Raw genomic sequence first — 25,908 nt, forward strand, 5'->3', positions numbered from 1 at the left:
TCAACTTCCTCTAACAGGGTCTCTATATATAAAAACTTAACACCCCAAAGATTTATCATAGATCCAGAAAAATCCTCAGCAAAACAAAAGTTAAAAAATATGAAGAAACAACGTTACTTGGTCTTCGTCTTTGTCCTTTTCAGCTTTCTCCTGGTAAAGCTTCTTTATATTAAAACCCTAACTGATCAAGATCTGATTTATACATGTATATATAATTAAAAAATGTTGCATTTTGTTGGTATAGTTTGTGAATCTGAGTGAAGGAAGATCTGGAGGAGTTGCAGAGGAATATTGGAAGAAGATAATGAAGAATGAGCCATTACCTGAACCAATCAAAGAGCTTCTCAACAATCCATTTAGGACAGGAGAAGAGAGGTTCGTCAAGGATTTTAAAACCAAATCTATCGTCATCATCTACCACAATCCTAACGTATGATTAATTAAATCTCACATATATATATATATATGGCTCTGTGTTTGTGTATGTATCGGTTTATACATGCAGGTATATGTGTGTATTAATTGAGCAAAGAACAGCTGTTTGAGTTGTTTGACTTAGGTATATTTTCCGTAGTGAAGAAATGTAAACCCTAGCTATAAGGGATTTTTAAATGCCAGTAATGTGAGTCTTTTGTGTGGTAATGGGCTTCTTGTGTATTTCTTATATTATGTACTATATGAAAATAAGGAATTTCAATATCTCATCTCGAGTGGGTTTTTCTTACGGATATTTGATTAGGGTTAACTTTCCTCTAAATGACTTTTTAACGTTACTTAAGAATGAAATTTTAAAATTTTTAGTCTTTTAACCAATTATTCCCCTAATATTTGACAGCTTTTTTTTTTCAACTGCTTTCATTGTATTTGCGAAGAAAATATCATCCTTTTAAGAATCAGTAAACTAACAGATACACTACTGATTTAGAGAAACTACAGTTTTTCTGGATATATCACCCTACGTACAGCTTTTCTGGCTTAAACATCTGCACAGACATTTGCAGGCCGACTGTACAGTATTATACTGTTATATGGTGTTATTCAAATAATATGTGCTATATCCTTCCGTGACAAAAAAAAAAAAAGAAGTGCTATATCCATATAGGTCGTCGTCAAATCTACGTTAAGGCTTTGACTGATAAAATTGTACTCTTCAGTTTAAAAAGTACCTAAGTTTAAAATTTTCACACATATTAAAATATATATTAAATTTTGATTATTAATACATTATCTTTTGTGATTAACTATTTTTCACAACATTTTACCAATGTAATTTTAGTAAATGTAATTATATTTTTTAAAGTTCACAATTTATCATCAAATAATATATTAAAAATGCAAAAAGTATTTTTAAAAATAATTATTTTCTTAAACGTAGATATTTTCAAAAGGGAGAAAGTATGAGTAAATAGAATTGTTTCAAGTAACTAGGAGAAAGTAGTAGTAAAGGACAACAAACGCTCTTATATCTTTTCTTTGTCAGAAACAAATAAATGAAAAAACACAAAATATTTCACCTTGTTCTAGTAAGTGATTAAAAAACTTCAGTTATATATAACCAAAAGTCAGAGTAATTTTCTTGTTGCTGAACAAGAAGTGTCGGCCAGCCAGAGTCCAAATCAATTAAAACTAAATCATTATTAAAGTTAAACTACTCAGAACATCTCCAAAATAGAGTAACTCCAGAACGAAGTTGAGTTTTGCTCTAATGTATTACTCCATTTCCTACTCCAAAATACAATATTTTAATATATTATGTTTTATGTTATTAAAGAATTAGTAATATCATCTTTCATTTATACTATTTACAAAATAATCCATTTTCATATGTATGATCTTTTATGTTTTATATTATATATCTTTTGTATGGTGCTTATCTTTTATTTTTTATATGTATGGTCTTTTATGTTTTTTATTATATATATTTTGTTGCATAAAATACTTCATTAGATGAATATTTATATAATTAAGAAATATTAACAGCAATTTTTATAATATATATAGTAAAATAATGTTTATACATTTATTTATAATAATATTTTATTAAAAAAAAATATTTAAATATAGAGGACCATTTTATAAATAAAAAATTCAATTCCATTTTGGAATAATAAGTTGGTTGACTCCATATTTGGAGTAATCGTATCTATTCTTCCATTTTGGAGTAATCGTATCTATTACTCCATTTTGGAGTTGGTTTTGGAGTGGGATTGGAAATGATTTTACTGCAAAATGGAGTTTGAAGTGGGTTTTGGAGTAGCGTTGGCGATGCCCTTTAATGTATTAGAGCATCTCCAATGTATTACTCCATTTTCTACTCCAAAATAGAGTAACTCTAAAATGGAGTTGAGTTTTGCTCCAATGTATTACTCCATTTCCTACTCCAAAATAGAATATTTTAAATATATATTATGTTTTATGTTTATTAAAAAATTGGTAATATCATCTTTCATTTATACTATTTGCAAAATAGTCCATTTTCATATGTATGATCTTTTATGTTTTATATTATATAGATCTTTTGTATGGTGCTTATCTTTTATTTCCTACTCCAAAATAGAATATTTTAAATATATATTTTGTTTTATGTTTATTAAAAAATTAGTAATATCATCTTTCATTTATACTATTTGCAAAATAGTCCATTTTCATATGTATGATCTTTTATGTTTTATATTATATATCTTTTGTATGGTGCTTATCTTTTATTTTTTATATGTATGGTCTTTTATGTTTTATATTATATATATTTTGTTTCCTAAAATAGTTCATTAGATGGATATTTATATGATTAAGAAATATTAACATTAATTTTATAATATATATAGTAAAATAATATTTATATATTATTTATAATAATATTTTATTAAAAACGAAAATATTTAGATATAAAGAATTATTTTATAAATAAAAAAGTTCAACTCCATTTTGGAGTAATGAGTTAGTTTCAGGGACGAATCTAGAGGAGTTATTGACTGAGTGCATTATCAGTAGTAAAAGTTAAATATGCATGGAAGAGATTTGAACTTGCAATACTATGGGTGCATTAGGTTGGGTTTTACCATGTGAACCACTGGAAATTTCATATTTTTACATGTAAAATTTTAAATATCATAATAACTATGGGTGCAAGTGCCACCACTCTCCGTAACGTGGCTTCGCCCCTCGTTGGTTTACTCCATATTTGGAGTAATTATATCTATTACTCCATTTTGGAGTGGAATTGGAGATGATTTTACTGTAAAATAAAGTTTGGAGTGAGTTTTGGAGTATGGTTGGAGATGCCCTTAGGCTTTTATCAAAAGAAAAACAATCTACTTAGGATGAGCCAAGGGTGAGGGATACAATAAATTTTTAACTAAGCGAATAGGTCATTTCATCTACCATCTGAGAGAAATAAATAGTGACGGTTACAAATTTCTGATTCATGAAACTCGCCTAGTGTACACGTAAAATTAACCCTGAAACTTAAACATGAAACTCAAGGGAAATGACCTAAGACTTGAAAAATGAGATGCTGAAACTTGTTATTACTCCGCCGAATGACCTTAACACTTGAGTGGATCCACGATTTAACTAATGTTACTGGACCGCGCAATGTATGTAGGTCAATGAACATGAAATTGTGTTTCTTTATAAAACTGTGGAAAAAAATTAATCGGTAAAAATCTGCTCAATGGAGTTGTACTAGGATAACTTTCCCACTGAAAGTTCCTATTATGTTAGAAGATTAAATTAATAAAGTAATTAGTGGTTGTAGTTAAGTGTTAGTATTTAATAAAGAAAGTTTGATGAGCCTAATATCTCTCATAATGTATATTTATATATTTTATTTAGAGTTTTCAAAATGTTAAACCTTATGTCATAGTATTGATTTGAAAGACTGGTATAATTTTCTTAAGATTTTATTTTTTCTTAACTTATATATATATATACTGCACGAGCGATCGTAGCTTAGATATACTACCAACTATAATGTTCTAAGTAATAACAAAAGAAACCATTTTGTCTTTCGTAAATGCGATGGACAAGAACAATAATGTTCAAAGTCAATACTAAAAGCGTTTTTTTTGTCTATCATCATAAACAGATTCATGTTAATACTAAAAGCGTAAAATGCATGAAAAAGAGATTCATGGCCACAAACTCTGATCAGTTCAGTTCCATTTCTTGATTTTTTTATTTGTTTAATTCCATAAAATCTGGATATTCATGGTATTGAATCAAATCAAATATTAATACGTAATATCTGTAAAAAATAAAATAAATCAAAATATTTATATAATCCACTTAGATTCGTTATATACTTATATATATATTAAAAAATTTATATAAATTATATAATTCTTAAATTTAATGTAAATTTTACAATATTTATTTACTAAATTACTTATTTAGCTATAGAATTTTAAAAATAAAAACTACGGATACCTTTAAATCATGAGTATCCGCTCCGTGCTCATCCCTATCGATTATACATTAAAAAAATATACGACATAATTACAGATTTACAATAAATAACACTTCAAAATAGTCAAATAAACTAGTTGGTTAGAGAGCTGAGGTAAATCTTTCCGTGTCACATCATGTTAGCCTCTGTTAATTGTGGGTTTTGACATCGATTATGTCTGGCAAGTACCTTAAATCAAGCATCAAAATAATAAACACTATAAGTTTTAAGACATATTTCTGGCGAAAAAAGCAAGAGCAAAGCTCGTGAGTTCGTGATTACGATCACATGAACCTTTTCTGACTACTCGTGCCCTATATCGTGGTTTAACGGTAGGTGGACTTGGGGAGATATGCAGCCCGGATTCAAAAACACTCCACTACACCTCACCTTATGGTCACATGAATATAAATCCATACTTTAGGCTCCATTTGAATATCCAGAGAAAAGTTTATCCATGGACTGCATTTCATTTTCAAGATTAATTGAACCCTTATGTAAATCTAGGATATTCTTAGATTAATTAAAAATTATGCAGAAGTCCTACCGGTAGTGATACATGAACTCTGTCCTCACTTAGAGTTCGGATAGGGGATCTCTCGCATGGTCCAAGTCTACCAAAAACAAAAATGTTCAAACTCGACGACTGAGTAATGTTATTTAGAATTGAAGGCTGGAAGGTGTCCTCGAGGTATTGGACATTAATTTCCTGAAAGTTCTTAGAATCAGAGTTTGAGTCTCCAAGTCCAGCACGAATTCTCTTCTCCGTTTGAATTGATAACCTTTTTTTAGCAGACACTCGTTCTTCACTTGACTGTATTCCAGTCTGAGGGTCACACAGAAGAGAAGGTAGGTTTGCTTTCCTCTCTAAATTTTTCTGATTGGTAACTGGAAACGAGTTAGACATTGAGCTGCCTTCTTTGGCAGAAGAAGAAGGAATTCTTTACGGATGAACATATAGTCTTTCTTTTGCAGACACTCTTTCTCCACCAGACTGTGGGCTAACCCGAGGGTTTGAGAGGCTAGAGGTCAAGTTAGGGATCTTTGCAGAGCTTGTTACTGGAGACTGGTTTGACTTGGAACTGATTCCTTTGTTTGGAGAGGTTGGGCTCTACAAGAGGGTTCAATAGCCGATGGACCATCTATTTGGAGTCTTGAAGCTGACGAGTTCCTTTCCGCTGCTTCTCTAAAGCTAGGTGTTCGTTGATGAGGTGAGGTTCTTCTAAGAGGTGGAGAGCTGTGGCGTGAGAAACTCCTATGATCGTAGCTTCTTCGGTTTTCTTCGAAATTAGAGCTTCTCTGCGATCCATTGCGGGAAGGTGCATACTGAAGAGAAGGTAGGTTTGCTTTCCTCTATAAATTTGTCTGATTGGTAGCTGGAAACGAGTTAGACATTGAGCTGCCTTCTTTGGCAGAAGAAGAAGGAATTCTTTACGGATGAACATATAGTCTTTCTTTTGCAGACACTCTTTCTCCACCAGACTATGGGCTAACCCGAGGGTTTGAGCAGCTAGAGGTCAAGTTAGGGATCTTTGCAGAGCTTGTTACTGGAGACTGGTTTGACTTGGAACTGATTCCTTTGTTTGGAGAGGTTGGGCTCTACAAGAGGGTTCAATAGCCGATGGACCATCTATTTGGAGTCTTGAAGCTGACGAGTTCCTTTCCACTGCTTCTCTAAAGCTAGGTGTTCGTTGATGAGGTGAGGTTCTTCTAAGAGGTGGAGAGCTGCGGCGTGAGAAACTCCTATGATCGTAGCTTCTTCGGTTTTCTTCGAAATTAGAGATTCTCTGCGATCCATTGCGGGAAGGTGCATACTGAGAGAGAGAGAGAGAGAGAGAGAGAGAGAGAGAGAGAGAGAGAGAGAGAGAGAGAGAGAGAGAGAGAGAGAGAGAGAGAGAGAGAGAGAGAGAGAGAGAGAGATCCCTCTGTTTTCAGCTCCTCTATAGTTTGGCTAACGAGCCCCGTCCTTATGAGAGGACTGCTGGATCCTAACATGTTTCCTATCATCTTTACGTCTTTTATCTTCTTCAATTTTCATCAAGGTATTTCGTTGAGAGATTCCTAGGTGTCGTCGTTCTTCCTGGTGTTGTCTTGATGAACGGAGCTGACAGTCACCATCTTCATGAGCTAGTGACTTGCAGAACAAGCAATGTTTTCTAGCTGGATGTCCATGCGCATGATAAACGACTTCAATCCGTTCACTTAAACTCTCAATCTAGTCTTATCGACTTCCCAATCGTCAATAGGACCAAGCGCATCACCTATAGCATTGATAGTCTCATTTTTCTAGTAGTGTAGAAGAATACAAATAATGTTAATCCAAAACGGGATTAGAGCAGGAAAGGTATCCGAGATAACTGGTCCCATCTTTGCAAGATCATCATCCATTTTTTAAAGTGAAAAGGGAACTTGACGAGAATGGATTGGAGATGTTGTTCAGACTCGACCCCGAACTGGAACAGGAAAAGACCCAAATCTATGCCGGTTTTTTTTCAACAACATTCCTGGAGAAAGAAGTCCACTAGAGCTCTTGTTTTTTGAATAGAGGGACTAGTGACTCTACCAATGAGAGTAAACATGTCACGTTCAATGAGATCAGCGATATTGGATTTTCGTATCTTCACAAGGGATTTTCGCAGAGGAAGACTCTCATCCTTCCATTTCCCCTTTTTCGACCTCGAGTAGTGGTGCGTCATGACTGAAGTAGGAAGTGGTTGCTGGCGTTGATGCAGGAAGTAGATCCAGGAATTAGACAAACTACATCAAGTAGAAAATATATTCCAGAGGAGTTGAGCGAAATACATAGAAGTAGTAGTGGAATCTAACTTGGTAGAGTGAATCCGAGCTCACAGATATAGCGGTGAAACTAAACTCAAACCGACTCAGAGCAGAGAGGTTAAGTTAAATACAGAGGAGACCAAAAAACGCCTTAGAACTAGATATAGCTTTATCGGCACCGAGGAGCATCATGGTGAGCTTCTCCGCTGCAGGGGAGGCCGGTTGCGACGGCTGAGGCGGACCTTCTGACGAAGTCGAGGGTGGAACCCGGCGGGTAATTAATATTCAAAGAGGTCTTTTATCCATTGAATTTTTCCTTAGAGGATAGAACTAGTGGGCAAGGACCACTCTTGTAACTTGTGCCTGGAAGAGAAAAAACACTCAGAATAGGGAAAAATACTAACGAGGAGAAGTAAATAAATATTTATCACGCAACTTTAAGTTACATATACACATACAATATACATATATACATACTTCTTCTGTTTTATATTACATATATAATGTTTTAATTTTTTCACACATATTAAAAGTAAATATTCTGTTTTGCATCTAATATATATATCGTTTTGTCTAAGTGATAACTATTAAGCTAAATAGAATAAAAATAAAATTTGAAAGTTTGACAAAATAAGCACGTAAATATACAAAACATTTAAAATAAAACAAATTATAAACATTCTTAAGCTTTGAATGTTGACTTACATATATACATATATCTATAGGCTTTTGTTACTGTTAGAAACACGTAATTGTTCCGCATGTCACCGTTCGGATCCTTATGAATGAATGCATTTTAAGTTACATACACATACATAGGAATGGAACTTTAAGTTACATACACACATACATAGAAATGGGCCTTTGAGTTACATGTACATACATATACATAGGATTTTATCTTATAAGCTTTTTTGTTTTTTTTTTTCTGATAAAATTTATCTTTATGTTTAAGTTTTACACATATACATATTCATACACATGCATAGCAACGAATTTTCCGTAATGGAAAGAAAACTAGAAGGAAAAAAATGAAAACTATACAAAAATAAAAAGGAAAAAAATTAGGGTTGGGGGGATGAATCATCCCTGATAATCGAAGGGTTATGATGTATCATTCAGCGATGCAGAGCCTCTTTCGATATAATTAATTACAGACACGAACGACGCAAAACATATTATAGGGAAAAAAAGATCGCACCTCTTCACCAGTTTGAATGTCTCATATATTTAAACTGTCTAGAAACTAAGATCACTGCACCACCGCCATAAAAATATAAGAAACCCTCATGTATTCTTCTTCTTCTTCTTCGTCGTTTTCGGCTTTCACAGACCTTCCTTCATCTATTGTGGGTGTAACACGTGAGGAGTACTATGCTTTTCACAAAATAGACAGGACCTTATTCAGTCGTCTTGTCTTTGATCTTAACCGAGACACGAACCAAACGTCTCAAGTGATTGCTTTTCTCTTCTTGCTCGAGCAAATCGAGTACGCTCGAAACCTAACACCGTTTCTCGTCGAATTATCAGACGCATTCATCGATGCGGTGGCCAACGAAGTCGATGTGTGTCTAAGTATCTTACACAACCTAGATTATTCAACGCTCTTCGTTGCCAACAACGATGATGGTTCGGTTATACCTTTGCTCTTGCGTTTGACTGGAGGCAGGCTTACTCTCAGATACGTCCATCAACACCGCGAAACTCTCCTCCTTGGTGTGATAAAGAATATGAATGATATCTGCAGCCGAGCTTTTGATGACTTATGCGTGAAGGGAGAGATGTATAAGGAGCAATTGTTGGCGGCGTTAGAGAGGGAGAAAGTTATCGAGGAGATGAGCAACATCAGGTTAAGTGTTCAACAAGAATCCCCTAATAGGTTTAATGTTCCACAGGGAATCTCTACTCCGCTAAGGGTTCAACAACAAACCCCTATTAGGTTGAGTGTTCCACAAGGAATCCGTAATAGGCAGAGCGTTCAACAAAGAATCCCTACTAGGCAGAGTGTTCAACATCAAAGTCCTATTAGGTCAAGTGTTCAACAAGGAATCCCTGCTAGGCAGAGTGCGCAACATCAAACTCCTATGAGGTTTCAACAAGTAACCTCAAGTGTTCAACAAGAAAGCACTCCTGCTCCTACTACAACTCTTCCTGTTGAAGAAGAAACAAACAAGACCGTCGCGGAGGAGGCGGAGAGCGAGGAAGTGGTGGTACTGGCGGATGATAGGACTGTTTTTCTGACCTTTTCGAAAGGATATCCCATTTCGGAGTCAGAGGTTATGGTTTACTTTACAAGGATATTTGGGGAAGTGATAGAAACGATACTGATGCAAGAGGTGGAAGAGAATGAGCAACCGTTGTTTGCGAGGATGGTGTTGAAGATGGAATGTGCATCGAAGATGGATGATATTGTGGGTCCAGGGAATAAAAGAAAATTCACTATTGATGGCAAACATGTTTGGGCTCGTAAATACGTTCGCAAGAATCCTAGTTCAACTGCTTCTCCCTCATCCTCACATGTGTGACTGTCCTCTTTAGTTTTTTTTTTTAAATTATAAGTTGGATGTTTTCTCAGACATAAAATGGCAGTTGGTCTTATCACCACATTATAATATATATATTTTTTATTTGGCGATATATATAATCTATTTACTATTTTTATTTCGTTCAGAATGTGAAATTATATTGAATGTGACAATGTTAAACATTAAAAGTTCATCAACCATAAGTCAAAAGAACAGATTTTATCTTGGTTGAAATATTTACAAAATCAAATAAACTTATGAAATAAAAAGAAATATATGTTGTAGCTTCAAAATTATCAGATTGAGAAAGTGGAAAGATAAGCAGTAAAATTGTCAGAAACAATTATTTTCCGGCAAAGTCTTATATAACGATTAGTAAGAGTGGACGTAATCATTGTACAAACAATTATACATCCATGAAGTTGGTTGCAACTTTGAACTATGAAGGAACCTATTTTGAGTATCATATATCCATATTTAGTTAGGCTATGTGCGGACAGATTATTAATATCCTTATAAAACTGAATTAGTATTTTTAAAATTTCTGACTCCACATAAAATATCCGAAAGAATGTAATCGATGGATGCATATTTCCATCTTCCACAAATTGAGTCTATGAGAACTTTGTTTTCACCTTCAAAACTATACATATATTCCCATACGCCATGAATGTTGCGTTGAAACAAAGAGTGTTTTACTTTCAGCTTCCAGTCTATACGCTTTGGAGACATCAGTTTTAGTGGTCACATATAGTTTAGAAATTCTTGTCACATTATCATCAGTGATTATTCTACTTAGGATATAAGCTGCCTGTGTTTCTGAAATAGTCTTATTGGGAAGAGTTTGGAAACAGTTCACTAGAATTTTTGATATAGTTTATAAAAAACATTATATAATCCAGTAGGGCGATAGTCAGAAACATGTATTTGGTTTTTCATTTGGGATTATACAAATGTTTGTATTAGTGATTTCAATATTCATCTTAAAATAAAGAAGATTTTGTCTTGATCACATATTTTCCAACAAAAATCCCAACAAATATGATAAACATTGCAGTTAAAACGTCTGCTCAAAGTGCACATCAGCTCCAATACTACAGACTGCTTCTTCAATCTCACTTTCATTCACTTCCATTGTTAGTAAGTCTTTTACAGTAGAAGTTACCGTAGGTGGTCATCTCCTAAGTTGTCATTGCTTGTGTGTATATATATATATATATATATATTTTTTTTTTTAAATCTTCCATTCTTCAGCATTCAGTTCCAAAATTCAGTTTCTCGAATATCTTGCTTTTATACATGCTTAGTTGTTAGAAAACAAGTAAATAAGAAATTTGGAAAGGAAAATAAATATGCAAACAGCTCTTGTAGCTCAGTTGGTTAGAGCACCCATCTAGTAAGCGCAAGGTCTCACTTTCAACTTTCAAGAAAATCATTATAACTAACAAATTTTCTTAGCTAACATCTCGGTTACAACAGAATTTTAAATTTTAATACTTTGCTGGGCTGTATAATTCCCAAACATAGAAATAACCAAAACAAAATCAAAAAATTTCTTAAAAATAGAATCTTAAAAGATTTGGAGTTCTAGTTCCTAATCTTAGGAACAGAAACAGAGGTGGGTATCCATTGTTTCAAATAGCTTTCAATTGACACCACCGGAGAGAGAGACCATGGCGGAGGGGCAGTCCCCGGAGAACTCACCGCCGGCACCTCCTCCTCCTTCTCCGTCATCTCCCTCTTCCAACGACCAAACAACATCTCCTCCTCCTACTTCCGACAGTCAAACAACATCTTCTCCTCCTCCGTCTCCAACCCTAGCTCCTCCACCAGAACAATCACCTCCTCCACCGGAAAATTCCTCCTCACCTCCACCACCACCGTATGAATCTTCAACCCCCTCCTCGCAATCACAATCTCCACCACTTCCTTCACAATCCCCACCGCAGCAGAGTGACAACAAAGGAAACAACCAAGGAAATGATGGAGGAGGCAATAACGCTTCTCCTCCACCTCCACCACCGTCTAAGACTTCCGAACATAGCTCCCATTCACCACCAAAATCACTGGCGCCGCCTACAAGCAACGGTGGCTCTAACTCGTCAAGTAACGATCGTCCGAACATGGGTGTTGTTATAGGACTTGTGGCTGCAGCTGGACTTTTGTTCCTTGTCATGATATTGTTATGCGTCTGTTGCTTGCGGAAGAAGAAGAAGAAATCAAAGATTGAACAGATGCCGTATTACGGAAGCAATGCTTTCGCTCCAGGTAAAAGTATGTATATTCAAAACCCTGTGAACCCTAACTAAGCCTCATTAGTTTTTTGTTTGCCAAGAAAAAACATGAATTTTGTTTCCGGAGAAATATTCTCAAATATCACCAAACATATTTTATGATTAAACTAACACACAACGGGGAAAATTAACGATAAAAAGCAAAAAAAAAAAGTATTCATATTTAGATTTATGGTTCATTGATTACAGTTTCGTATTAGGGGGGTGAAGATGGAATTATAATTTTAGAGGGTAATTTATTTTATTTATTTTTGTCAAATGAATGCTATTATTGGGTACTATTTTTGTGATGAACTCTTAAAATGTTCTTTTTAAAATTTGCCCAAAAATGAATCATATTTTCCGCTACTCTATTTCAATATGTACAGACAAACGAAAATACACCGTACGAATTCATAAGCTTCAGAATGATTTCTTGTTACACAAGAAACCAGCTGAATCACTTTTTCCTGCAAGACTCTAGTTCTTATAAATTGTTTTATTTCAAGTCAAATCTCATCTATGTCTTGTCTTAATTATTTTGTTGGGTGGGACTGTAGATGGTGGTGATCAATACTTCAATAATGCCGCTACACAGCAACAACAACATTACAACCAAAATGATAACACTGCCAATCTTCCTCCACCTCCTGGAACAATGGGAACAAACTGGGTAAATTCACCGCCCCCACCACCACCAGGAAACTGGCAGCCAATGCCTTCACCACCAGCACCAGTTTCAGGAGGTGCAAATGCAATCCATAGCAATGAGATGAGCTCAAATTACTCATCAGGTCCATATGCTCCGTCTCTACCACCACCTCACCCTTCAGTGGCTTTGGGATTCAACAAAAGCACATTCACTTATGAGGAGCTAGCAGCCGCGACTCAAGGTTTCTCCAAAGACCATCTATTAGGACAAGGCGGGTTCGGATATGTTCACAAAGGAGTCTTGCCTAATGGTAAAGAGATCGCGGTGAAGAGCCTTAAAGCGGGAAGCGGACAAGGAGACAGAGAGTTCCAAGCAGAGGTTGACATCATCAGCCGTGTCCATCATCGACATCTCGTGTCTCTTGTTGGATATTGCAGTAATTCAGGAGGACAGAGGTTGTTGGTCTATGAGTTTCTTCCTAATGACACACTTGAGTTCCACCTTCATGGTAATTAATGATGAGTTTTTTTTTCTTATGTTCTTGAAAAAGGTTATTAATTATATAAAAACTAACTCACTTTTTTTTCTCTAAGAAAAAGAACTAACTCACATTGTCACTAAATTAATGGAGTTATAGGGAAAACTGGGACTGTGATGGATTGGCCTACTAGACTCAAGATTGCCTTAGGATCAGCTAAAGGACTTGCTTATTTACATGAAGATTGTGAGTGAATATCGTTTCTTTCTTTGCTTTTCATTAATTTGACTTTAAATCAAAGCTCCAAAGTTATAAAATTCATATCTTTTTATCTAATAATTGTGTTAAGGTCATCCTAAAATCATCCATAGAGATATAAAAGCTTCAAACATTCTGCTTGATCTTAACTTCGAAGCCAAGGTATGTTTTAATTAGTTAAAAAAAATTGTTTAATATTGCTCCATAACATTCCTTTCAATTAATCTCCAGGTTGCAGATTTTGGGTTGGCTAAGCTCTCTCAAGACAACAACACACATGTGTCCACTCGAGTCATGGGGACTTTCGGATACTTAGCCCCTGAATATGCAGCAAGTGGAAAATTAACAGATAAATCAGATGTTTTCTCTTTTGGGATTATGCTTCTTGAGCTCATAACCGGACGCAGACCTGTTGATCTGAGTGGTGAAATGGAAGACAGTTTGGTCGACTGGGTATATACTTGTACATTCATTTAAACTAAACTCAAACCAAAATGAAACTAAACAGTTTCATGGTTTGACTAATCTTATTTGGCAGGCAAGACCATTATGCATGAATGCAGCTCAGGACGGAGAATATGGAGAATTGGTTGATCCATTTCTTGAGAATCAATACGAGCCTTATGAGATGGCACGCATGGTGGCTTGTGCTGCTGCAGCCGTTAGGCATTCGGGTCGTCGCCGCCCAAAGATGAGTCAGGTAAATAATAAGTTTGTATTTTACTATCAAAAATCTACATAGATGTTACAATTTATTTAAAACAAGTCATTTTTAATCATAGAAACTCTCGGCGTTAGTTAATCTTAGATCGTTCGGCTAATGCTTACTATAAACTAAAAATCTTCTGCTTTTTTTTTTCGTACTAGATCGTTCGGATATTGGAGGGTGATGCATCTCTGGATGACTTAAACGATGGTGTGAAGCCAGGGCAGGGCTCATACATGGGCTCAAGCGGAGGTGATGGGAGCTCAGACTATGAGACGGGCACATATGGTGCTGAGATGAAGAAATTCCGGAAAGTGACACTAGACAGTCGCGATTACGGGGCAAGTAGCGAGTACGGTGGCACCAGTGAGTACGGGCTTGACCCATCCTCCTCGAGCAGCGAGGAGATGAATATTGGAGGAGGCTCCAACAAAACTACTACTACTTCTACCCGCAGGGTTTAAACCATAAACATCAAAATCCGTTAAAACAAATATCTATTGTTTTTTGTCGGAAAATATGACTGTTGGATGTGTTTGTTTGTTGAATGCCAAAAATAAAATAAAAGTCATTATTTCTTAATTTATGTATCTTGTGCTAATATTTTTTAATATAATAAAAGATTGAAAATATTGGTTGTTACAATATTTGCCATGCTTGTTTTTTTGAACAATATGTTCATTCAAAATTATCGTTTTAAAACTGTTGCATGTTGTTTTCGTGGCTCTCTTGACTTTAAAACTGTTGCATGTTGTTTTATCTTTGAACTCTTAAGGTCCCCAAAACCTTATCTCTGTATCTTTCTAGCATTTAAATTGAAAACCTTTTTTCAAAAAAAAAAAAAATTATCATTTTACATGTTAAACCTTGATTGATTTATAGAAGAGAGAACTCCATTAACCAGTGACAACAAATGTTGTAACTCGATCATGGTATTTGTTACAAATAAGTAAATACACTAAATTGTCATTTAAACTTTTTATTATTTATCATATATTGATGCAACTCGATCATGGTATTTTTACTGCTTTTTCAGTATCAAATTATGTGGTTGATTGCAGCTCACTATACTTAATTTTCGATGAGTTTGGTTTGGTGAAACTGATCTTTATATTAGATAGTTGCATAGATTGATAGATGCTAGGTTGTTGAATTAGTTATGGCTACTCACATCTCCTCCTGTCACTCTCTTCATGTGATCTGTAAAACACCGAACCACCCAACCCCCTCTTTTAGTATGTTTTGATTTGACCATGTGATTGGTTCGTGCTCCGACCCCATATCTTGTGACCTCTCTTTTCCTTAACCCACCTCAGTGGATTCATTAGTGTATGTTTCTCTCATTTGTGGGCCTTTGACATATTTTTCTGGGGCTTTGTGTTGTCACATTCTTATATGGCCTGATGATCATTATCATCACAGCCTACACAGCTTAATTTTGTTCAATAACAATACAAGAAGAGCTGGTCTTCCACTACTTTTGGAAAGCTATATTATTATAGTTATATGCTTTTACATAAAAGTGCATTAACCCATATTATAATCAGTAAAAATAAAACTAGCTAGTGGCAGTACCTGACTTTTAATAACCTTGAAAGTTCTTAATGCTAACATTAAGATATTGCTCCTTAGTTGACCTAGCGATTTGGCCACTTCCAATGAACTATTGTTTAATTGGTTTTGCCCTTTCACAAGTCTGCACGTTTGGACTTCTAATTCTTTATATGTTCTTTTTCGAATGTGAGGTTTTGCAAGTCTAGCAAAGCGGCTGGTTGTTATGTAAAACTTTTGCCTGTAATTGTGAAACTATTATTTTGAGGAGGTCATTTTATACGAAGAAAGTAACATTTCCCGTAATTACAATGGAAATGCTAAACATGTTTTCAAGTGTAGGCCGCTTGTGATCTCGTTTAATTCTAAACACAATATTAGACCGTTTGGAGTGGACTTCTTCTTCATTTATATGTTCTTTTTCGAAGGGGAGGTTTTGCAAGTCTAGTAACATTTCGAATTTGGATGTTATGCAAAAGTTTTCATTGCCCTGTAATTGTGAAATTTTAAATATTCTAGAACGATTTAACCCCAAAAAATATATATATTTTAGAAGGTTAAGTTATGAAGAAAGTAACATTTCTCGTAATATTTACAACTTTACAATGGAAATGGTAAACAATAGTACTTTACTCGGGTTTTAAACATTACTGCTACTATGTCTAGGTGACTAGGTTCACCTAAAACAGTATATTGACCTATCCGGTTGTAGAGGTGCTATTTGCACGATGATGCTATCTTGCGGTGGTTGAGTAGTGTTCAACGAGCTTGTTTGGCTGCAGTCGGCGATCTTCTGGCATGTCTGGATGAGGCAGTGCCTGCAGGTGGGACAGGACGAGTGTGAGCTGAGCCACTTGTCTATACACCGGACATGGAATCCGTGGTGGCATGTCGGAAGCAGCTTCACACGCTCTTCGGATACAAACTCTGAGAGACATATGGCACACTCTGTATCTAGGCCAGGCAGATTCAAATCAGCAGAGTAACTTACTGTCTGGAAACTCTTCAAGGCTTTTCGTTTGACTCCTGTGTTGCTCAAGCGAGCTGCTGGTTGGTTGTCACCAGCTTCGGATGGTGCCAAGCTGGAGCACCTCAAGGCACATCTTATTACAGAGTTGAGTCCAAGCGAGCAAACGAGTGCACATAAGAGGACTGATAGAACCATAACAACATTTGCATCAAAGTTGGTATCATCTGCATATGGGGACGGTGCTGGACTTGGTGACTGATCAAGTAGTAATCTTCTTGCGTAAGAACTTCGAAGAATATCTTGAAAGATCTGAGTTTGTTTCATGGTGGGAACAGACATGGAAGTTGACATGATAAATTGGTTTTAAGATAGTTGTGTGGGTTTCTATGTTTCCGTTGGAGAGCCTTGTTTATATAGAGGAAAGGTAAGGTTTCCATCTTTTAGATATTTAATTAGTAATAGTTCTTTTCCGTTTTTCTAATTATGGTTTAATGAATTACGCCCACAATAAGGTCCTTGACTTTAGTTTCTTATTTTCTGGAAAACTAATTTGCAGCTTAATATGCTTTGTTATAGAGAATGGGGTCCATCATGCCAGTTGCTGCAAATGGTAGTGCCATGTGGCTGTGGCTTTAGCAAATCAAATCTCCCTGAATTGCTTCTAGGGACCCATGAGCTTTCCCTATCTTTAGCATAGCAGCACAGCATTCAGATAATATCTCACTGTTCCTTTTGGTGTCAAGTCTTCTAATATATATCACTTTCTTCCCTTTGAAAGACATTATCAAGCTATACCACATGTATTAGGTTCATATGCTAGTTAGTTTCCATTTTTGATGTTCCTTTTGAGTTTTCTGTTCCTCATGTCTAAAGATGTTAGCTTGGTTTTAGGCATCACCATGATCTAGTGTTTCATATAGAAAACCAAGCAAGGGTCGATTAAACTTTTGTTTTCGTTGCCTTTTTTTTGGTATATATTTAACATTGGTGGATCTTTAAAAGTTTTGTTGATTTTGTGTGGTTTTTGAAGGTGTACGGATGATGTATTTCCATTAAGTGAATTCCACTTATTCTTGGGGGAACAGGAATCCACCCCCGTCCGTAGTAACTTAAGCTGTCCTATGAGTAAGCCAAAAGGACAGAACCTCTCCCAATCAAACTCGTTAAAAACTACTTTTATCCAGCTCCTGCTTCTTTTTCTAAACAGTTTTTTTTTCTTTCTTTATTAACACATGCTTTTGTTTTTTTTTTAAATCAAGGGCTAAAGCAATTGGTCCTACGAATTGAACAAATAAAAACGATTCTTTTTTTGTTTGCTTTATGAGATAAAATCATTCATTGGTTGCTGCAAATTGTGAGGAAATCTACATGAATCTTATCACATGTTTTCCTTGTAGCTTCAAATCAAAGCTAGATTCTTTGAAAGGTGCTTCTATAGAACACTTTTTTTTTTCTTACTACTTGCTAATAGTTGGTTCAGTGAAACATAAGTTTTGGTGAAGATTGGGTATCTTTGGGATAAAAAGGTTGACGTTACACAGCAGAATATGCCTCTTTTCTATCTTTTCTTTACCAATGTCACTCGGAAATGGATTCCTTTTATCTTTTGTCTTGGTATAAAAAGATTTTAGTCTTTTGGTTCCAACTTTAGAGCAAATTAACTTTACTTTTATAGTTTATGCTATTATGATTCTTTTATTTGGAATATCTTAATTTGATACCCATTTGCTCTCTAATTGATATTCTTGATTTTTCATGACTATAGAACTGCAGAGGTTACATAGAGAAACAATATACAGTTGTATTTCTTCGAACGACTGAAGTGAAATGTTTTATTACAACACATCAAGTTGAAATCATGCTCAAGTAAGAGTTTTGCTTTCATGATGTGGAACAAATTCTCCAAAGGGTTTTTGAGGCCATGAGAATATTTTCAGGAACATTATGATCAAATTTCTCTTTAGCCCATCTCTTATAATCTATATTCCATTATTGGTGGAACCTAGTCTTAATCATTATTCTTCAATGCCAATTCTCAGTGTTCGTTTTCTGGTGAACTTTTAAGTGAAATATCTAATCATAAATATCTTTTCTAAGTAAATATCTATATGCTGACAAAAAAAGAGAGTAAATATCTATATGCTTACCTTTCCTACTAAATATCTTTTCTAAGTATATACTATTTGTTCTAGTTTCTACTAAATATCTTTCTCTTGATAATGTAGAGAACTTCATTTTGTGCTAGGATGAATAGGCACAGCCTATTGCGTACAGGTCTTTTGCTTTATAAGGGTATGTCCACAACCTTTCTTCATTATATTATTAGCATAGTTCTGATTATTATATTACAAAAAGTTTATACATGAATCTATCTTGTTGATTGAGGTCTTTAGTCCAACAAGTGGTGATAATTTTCTTAAAGCACTATGATAGTGTTTTAAAACATTATCTTCCAAAGCTACCATTGTCATCTAGTGCTTCTGTAATTACATTCTGCTATACTTTTAACGCTGTTAAATCATAAATAAATTCTCCTCCCCCCCCCCCCCCCCCCCCCCCCCCCCCCACCAGAAAACACTAGAATAGCTGCAGTGGAAATTAGTATATCTTAATATTTTTTCCAGTATCGGAAAAATTGATCATCTTTAATGTTTGATTATAGTTATTTGTAATTGTATTGATGTCTTGCAGTTGTTCCACTTAGTTTATACAAGGAACATTTCTAGACACCTTCAATTGCTGAGAGATTAAAGAATATTAGACAGTTAGATTCTGCAGTAACTAAGGGTATTTACTTAAGCTAATTTCTCAATTTATCACTGAAAAGTACTTCAAAAAATAATTTGTTGCATATGATATCACAGCCTCAATTACTATTAATCTCTCACTTTTTCAATACTTTAACTACACCCAATCCAATTAGGAATGCCTAGGATCTTATGTCTTACTTGTTTAGGACATGATGTTCCTTTTGAATTGCAGGACCTCTTAATCTCGTAGTTAGCACCTGTGGTCCTTAACTAAACTAATTATTAGTAGTTTTTATTACAACAAGTTGTGGAATCCAGCTTGTTTTTGAATCACTCAGTTATCCGGATATTGAGTTTGATATTTGGAGAATCTGTGAAAACTACTAAATTCTCAAGTGGCTATAAGTTGATCACTCCATGTGGTATCTATTATATTTCAAAGATATTATAATCTAATTGTATCATAGAGATCAGAATATGCTGAGTTTGTATATTCTTTTCTTCTGTTTACATATTATGAGATAGCTATGAGTAGATCTGAATCATCTGGCTTAACCTTTCTCAGTATTATTATCATGACTTGGACTAGCTAGTGTATATACTCAAGATGTGCTCCTGAAGTGGAGAAAAATAACCATATCGGGCTGGGTCCATATTCCTATGGGAGAGTTGATTTTGTTATCATTAGGACGAAGAATCATGTGGTATTGCTATCCTGACCACTCAGACTCAGGTGTGTGGATGGTTTTGAGGCATATAGGTTGTGCATTTTATATTTCTTATTCATGCATTTGTCACTATCAAGCATATATGTGATCAGGTCTGGACCGTCGTTTTGTCGCGTAGACTAAACATTGCTCCGTCACGCAATACGTTAGCATTCATTGCCAGGAAAAAAAAAACATTTGTTTTGTTTAATGATTGTTGCACATAAGATGAATTTTATCAGTCTTTAGTACTTATCATTCTTTAGTTATAGATGAATTTTAATATCTTTGAATAAGATCATTACATCATTTACACTCCACTGTAAAGAAATTAATCTGCAAAGAGAAGTTTGGTGAACTCAATGAGATAGTACTGAAAAGTGAGATATGTTCTCGCTATATATACTTTTGTGTTACATAAAAATATATCTAAGTGTATTCTTTTGGAATCATATAGACATGAATAATGCTCAGATCTAAAATCTCCTATCTAGCTTGAGCATATATTCAGGATTAATGATCGTTTCTGAGCACTTAGCTGCTTTCTCTGAAAGTGTTTACTCTTCCTTCAGGTTCCAGAGGAGCTATTCTGACAATAACGTTCTCTGTTGGTCCTGCTGTCACTTGATCGGCTTGACTGAAGTCACCTAAGATCTTCTGGCATGTGTCAACAAGAGAGTGTCTGCATTTTGGACAAGTCAAGTGTTGTTGAAGCCACTTGTCAATGCAACAAACATGGAACCCGTGGTTGCACTTAGGTAGCAGCCTGAGCTTTTCACCGGAAACAAAATCCGACAAGCAGATGACGCACTCTTCACCAATCCCAGAGAGGTTCAGCTCATGTGAGTAACTCACGACTGGGAACATCCTAAGAGCTTTCTTCTTGATTCCTTTGTGCGATGGATCACGTTGTGTTGAAAGACTGGAGACAGGCTCAGAGATCATGAAGCTTGAATGGCGTCTGAATGCCAAACAAATGAGGTAATGTAACCCGAGGCAGAAGATGATTCCACAGATGAGGACTGAGAGAAGCACCAAGACAGCACCACTGACGTTGTTCTCATGGCTTATAGGAGGAGTTGGTGCGACCGCATGGGCTCGTTGAGTGTTGTGCATAAGCAGCTTTCTAGAGATAAAACCACTAAGGACTTGTTCATGGAAGGCTTGGGCCGAAGAAGGTAATTCATTTGAAGACATTTTATTACTCTTTGAAAAAGCTTTGAATCAAAGTCTATTCTCTCTGCTTTGCTTGGCTTTGTTTAGTTGTTTCTTCTTAATGTTTAGGGGAATACAAAATTGTCTTATATATATGCTTGATATGATTACTGATTGGGACTGAGAATTCTTTATAATTGTAGATTAGTAAGATTTTCCTAAGAAAGTGGCATTTTCTATTTCTTTTCAAGTGAGATTTGGGACCCAGAAAGAGCTTATCCAACTACATGAATCCATTAGTGTTGATTGTGCCGTTGCCACATGTCTCTACAACCACAAGAAGCTTGTGTAGGGACTATCACTTCTCCAATATTGAATATTGAAATGATTTATTTTTGTCCCACTTTAAACAGGATTGATTTTAAAATCTTATCTTCTAAAGCTACCATTTTCCTCAGTGATTTTGTCTTTACATACATGCTCTTGTTTTTCCTAAGAAAAGAACATTAAACTTGTTGCAATAGGAATTAGCACTTTTAAAACTCTTCAATTGAATGGTAGTAGATTTTAAACATCTTTGCTGTTCTGTTGTTATCAATTAGTAATGTACTAGGATAAGACCCGCGCCTTGCGCGGGATTAAGTTATTATTTTTATTATATTTTGGAAAATGAAACAATAGTTTGGCTTCATTTGGATTAATCCGGATATCGGATTGGTTTCGGTTCGGTTCGGGTTTTTTCGGTATTTGGTTAGTAAAATATAACTACTATTCTAAATCTATATTTACTTTGACTTTAGTTTTTCACATACTTTTGAAAGATTTCAACTCGACGACTAAATTGATCAGTCAATCTTGTTGCTTTAAATCATTAATGTTTATATATATATATATATATATTCATTAAATAAAATTCATATGCGTTATATTTTATGATCATTTGTAACTTATTATAACAAAAAAATAATCTATTGATCACAAAATTTTCAGAGTGGGAATATTCAAATTTCTAATAATATATAGACGTTTTGAAAAATTCAAATATAACATATAAGAAAAAATATAAATGTTTTTATTATATATTTAATGTGATTTTTTAATATCTTTCAATAATATAAAATTTAAAAAAAAGAACTAAGATACCAAAATTGTTATCAAATATTTATTATTCATAATAATTAATTTTCATATATACGTTAATCATATTAGGTAATTTCGTAGCTTCTAATTAAGGAAAGTGCAAAAAAATTTTGGTAGATTATTTATCAATTCGATAGTTAGTTTAATAAAAAATATAATGTAAGTCAAGATGGACCAACCTATTTTTCTAAGAATAGTATATTTTATATAGTCATTTATTAAATGAGAATTTATAATCATACAGTTCTATGATCATTCATATCATTTTATAACTGAATATTTAAATCATCGATAACAAAATTTTCAATGTGAAATCTTTAATAAGTTTATAATTTATAAATGTTTTTGAAAATTCATTGAAAGTTTTAATATTAAAATATTTATGTAATCTTATGGTATATATTATAATCTATATATATATATAAATATATATGTTTTATTATTAAATGATATTTTTTACTCATATGGTTTTAAAATAATGTGTATCTTCTTATAATATTAAATAAAAATTCATATTAATACAATTTTATGATCATTTGTAACTTATTATGACAAAAAAAATAATCTATTGATCACAAAATTTTCAGAGTGGGGATCTTCAAATTTCTAATAATTTATAGACGTTTTGAAAAATTCAAAATATAACATATAAAAAAAATTATAAATGTTTTTATTATATATTTAATGTGATTTTTAAATATATTTTAATAATATAAAATTAAAAAAAGAACTAAGATACAAAAATTGTTATCAAATATTTATTATTCATTATAATTAATTTTCACATATACGTTAATCATATTAGGTAATTTCGTAGCTTTTATTTAAGGAAAGTGCAAAACATTTTTTGGTACGTTATTTATCAATTCGATAGTTAGTTTAATAAAAAGTGTAATATAAGTTAAGATGGACCAACCTATTTTTCTAGGAATAGTATATTTTATATAGTTATTTATTAAATAAGAATTTATAATCATACGGTTCTATGATCGTTCATATCGTTTTATAACAAAATATTTAAATCATCGATAACAAAATTTTCAATCTGAAATTTTTAATAAGTTTATAATTTATAAATGTTCTTGAAAATTCATTGAAAGTTTTAATATTAAAATATTTATGTAATCTTATGGTATATAGTGTTTAATATATATATATATATATATTTATTTTATTATTAAATGATATTTTTTACTCATATGGTTTTAAAATCATGTGTATCTTCTTATAATAAAAATGTTAAACCATTGATCATTAATTTTTAACATAATAATTTTAATAGTTTTAGTCATTTATTGTCGTTTTTAAAAATTCAAAATATAACATATACGAAAAAATCTAAATTTTATTTTTATAGCTAATTTGATTGTTTAATTTATTTTAATAATATAAAATTAAACAAAAAATGATAGAGGAGATATACATTGTTATCAAATCTTTATTATTAAACTCATTAATTGTCATATATATATTAGTCCTTTATGGTAATTCCGTAGGTTTTCTTTAAGGAAAGAAAATATCAATCATATCATTATATCATATAGTTTGACCAACTTATGTATCTAACAACATATAAAAATCGAATGTGGACCTACTTATTTTTCAATTGAATGTAATTGACTACCTAATTGAGTGCCACCTATGCATTGGGGCCTCTTTTAATTAATACAAAATTGAGGTTACATCTTTTCAAATGTTCCTCAATTAATATATAAGGGATTCTATAAAAATTTAAGGAATATATCTCTTGACAACCTCAATTGTTGAGAAATTTGAGCAATTGTGTACATATTTGCTGTTGCATATTAAGGGTATTACTTACTACTAAATTATACTTTTAACTTAAGTTATAATGAGGAACTACGGCAAGTCATTCTCGCAGGATGGAAGTCGGAGGACTTGCCTCCGGAGGCGAATATTATGGAGCACATTGCTAGTTGTAGAAAAGCTTTAAGCCATTGGAGGACACAAAACAATGTGAATTCTGCGAAGTTAGTCGAAGAGCTCAAGGAAAAGGTAGAGGACCTATACTCGAATGACGATGCTACCTCGGAGGAAATAGCAGCTGCCCTGAAGGAATTATCTACTGCTCTTAAGGCAGAAGAGATGTTCTGGAGACAGAAAAGTAGGGTGCTCTGGTTAAGGGAAGGTGATAGGAACTCAAAATACTTCCATGCGTTGGTAAAGCAGAGAAGAGCAAAGAATAGGATAACACAACTTCTGGATGAAAATGGGAATGTCGTGGAAGATGAAGAAGGATTAGTAGCCATTGCTACTAGTTATTTCCGACAAATATTTGAGTCATCCAACCCTGAGGATATAGCGGAAGCGTTATCTGAGATCTCACCTACAATTACTGGAGAAATAAACGAGGGCTTGACTGCCCCAGTGACAGAGTGGGAGGTCAAATTAGCATTGTTTGCTATGCACCCAGAGAAAGCTCCAGGACCGGATGGAATGACAGCTCTTTTCTATCAGAAGTTTTGGGATATTGTAAAAGATGATTTAACTCGTATGGTTAATCAGTTTCTTTTTGAGGGGACTATGGCCCAGGGTCTGAATGACACGAACATCTGTTTGATTCCTAAAACAACAAAGCCGAATGAGATGACAAAGTTCAGACCTATTAGTCTATGTAATGTCAGCTATAAGATAATATCTAAGGTCTTATGCCAAAGATTGCGGAAGGTTCTTCCACAGCGGATATCAGAGACTCAGTCAGCCTTCGTTGCTGGTAGACAGATCACAGATAACATCATGATAGCTCAGGAGATGTTTCACGCTCTGAGAAATAAACCGGGAGGAAGGGTTAAACGAATGGCCATAAAAACTGATATGAGCAAAGCATATGATAGGATGGAGTGGTCATTCATTGAGGCAGTCATGAGAAAGATGGGTTTTTCAGAATTGTGGATCGAATGGATTATGCGATGTATTACTTCGGTCACGTATAAAGTCCTCATGAATGGAGATCCGAGGGGAAACATTGTCCCTGGACGAGGTTTACGACAAGGAGATCCTTTGTCTCCTTTCATATTTATTCTATGCACGGAAGCGCTCGTTAGCCTTCTTAATCAAGCAGAGAATCAAGGGAAGATAACGGGGATGCGAGCCGCTCGTGCTTGCCCCTCGGTATCTCACCTTCTCTTTGCTGATGATAGCCTTTTCTTTTGTAAGGCGGAGCCCCGTGAATGTGAAGAAGTTATGAAAGTAGTAAGGAAATATGAGAAAGCATCAGGTCAACGTATTAATTTTGACAAATCCTCGTTACTCTTTGGTAAAAGGGTTCCAGCGAACGATAGGCAACAGATCAAGGATACTCTGGGTATACAAAATGAAGGTGGGATGGGCTCATACTTAGGAATCCCAGAGGACATCAGTGGATCAAAGTGCAAACTTTTTGCTTTCTTAAAGGATAAGCTCCTACACAGAGTGAATGGCTGGACGGGTAGATGGTTATCGAAGGGAGGGAAGGAGGTTTTGATTAAATCAATATTGCTAGCCCTTCCGACCTATGT

At 34.3% G+C, this 25,908-nt stretch overlaps 5 protein-coding genes across 5 annotated transcripts; 3 read left to right on the forward strand and 2 right to left on the reverse strand.

Moving 5' to 3' along the window:
- LOC106351126 lies at positions 1 to 704 on the forward strand. The gene is made up of 2 exons (XM_013790944.3): positions 1 to 153; positions 245 to 704. Exons 1-2 carry the CDS (start codon positions 100 to 102, stop codon positions 434 to 436), a joined length of 246 nt encoding a protein of 81 aa, XP_013646398.2. The 5' UTR covers positions 1 to 99; the 3' UTR covers positions 437 to 704.
- A 7,255-nt stretch (positions 705 to 7,959) lies between these two features.
- LOC106349688 lies at positions 7,960 to 9,853 on the forward strand. The gene has a single exon (XM_022688129.2). It carries the CDS (start codon positions 8,515 to 8,517, stop codon positions 9,748 to 9,750), a length of 1,236 nt encoding a protein of 411 aa, XP_022543850.2. The 5' UTR covers positions 7,960 to 8,514; the 3' UTR covers positions 9,751 to 9,853.
- A 1,106-nt stretch (positions 9,854 to 10,959) lies between these two features.
- LOC106351125 (proline-rich receptor-like protein kinase PERK7) lies at positions 10,960 to 14,699 on the forward strand. Its single transcript, XM_013790943.3, has 7 exons — positions 10,960 to 12,024; positions 12,584 to 13,183; positions 13,313 to 13,399; positions 13,503 to 13,573; positions 13,643 to 13,864; positions 13,950 to 14,111; positions 14,279 to 14,699. Exons 1-7 carry the CDS (start codon positions 11,424 to 11,426, stop codon positions 14,579 to 14,581), a joined length of 2,046 nt encoding a protein of 681 aa, XP_013646397.2. The 5' UTR covers positions 10,960 to 11,423; the 3' UTR covers positions 14,582 to 14,699.
- A 1,531-nt stretch (positions 14,700 to 16,230) lies between these two features.
- LOC106351124 (RING-H2 finger protein ATL78) lies at positions 16,231 to 17,062 on the reverse strand. The gene has a single exon (XM_013790942.3). The coding sequence runs from the start codon at positions 16,987 to 16,989 to the stop codon at positions 16,345 to 16,347; it is 645 nt and encodes a 214-aa protein (XP_013646396.1). The 5' UTR covers positions 16,990 to 17,062; the 3' UTR covers positions 16,231 to 16,344.
- Positions 17,063 to 20,403: 3,341 nt separating this feature from the next.
- LOC106405125 (E3 ubiquitin-protein ligase ATL76-like) lies at positions 20,404 to 21,480 on the reverse strand. Its single transcript, XM_013845724.3, has one exon. It carries the CDS (start codon positions 21,290 to 21,292, stop codon positions 20,630 to 20,632), a length of 663 nt encoding a protein of 220 aa, XP_013701178.2. The 5' UTR covers positions 21,293 to 21,480; the 3' UTR covers positions 20,404 to 20,629.
- Positions 21,481 to 25,908: the final 4,428 nt, after the last annotated feature.

This window comes from Brassica napus, chromosome A6, assembly GCF_020379485.1.
Source record: "Brassica napus cultivar Da-Ae chromosome A6, Da-Ae, whole genome shotgun sequence".
NCBI classification, from domain to species: Eukaryota; Viridiplantae; Streptophyta; class Magnoliopsida; order Brassicales; family Brassicaceae; genus Brassica; species Brassica napus.

Bases quoted from the DNA above. Each gene is read 5' to 3' on its own strand.
- LOC106351124 (XM_013790942.3), bottom strand. From the start codon at position 16,989: ATGTCAACTTCCATGTCTGTTCCCACCATGAAACAAACTCAGATCTTT.
- LOC106351125 (XM_013790943.3), top strand. From the start codon at position 11,424: ATGGCGGAGGGGCAGTCCCCGGAGAACTCACCGCCGGCACCTCCTCCT. The intron at 12,025-12,583 runs GTATGTATATTC...GTGGGACTGTAG, and splicing joins TGCTTTCGCTCCAGGTAAAA to ATGGTGGTGATCAATACTTC. The intron at 13,184-13,312 runs GTAATTAATGAT...ATGGAGTTATAG, and splicing joins ACTTGAGTTCCACCTTCATG to GGAAAACTGGGACTGTGATG.
- LOC106351126 (XM_013790944.3), top strand. From the start codon at position 100: ATGAAGAAACAACGTTACTTGGTCTTCGTCTTTGTCCTTTTCAGCTTT. The intron at 154-244 runs GTAAAGCTTCTT...TTGTTGGTATAG, and splicing joins TCCTTTTCAGCTTTCTCCTG to TTTGTGAATCTGAGTGAAGG.
- LOC106405125 (XM_013845724.3), bottom strand. From the start codon at position 21,292: ATGTCTTCAAATGAATTACCTTCTTCGGCCCAAGCCTTCCATGAACAA.
- LOC106349688 (XM_022688129.2), top strand. From the start codon at position 8,515: ATGTATTCTTCTTCTTCTTCTTCGTCGTTTTCGGCTTTCACAGACCTT.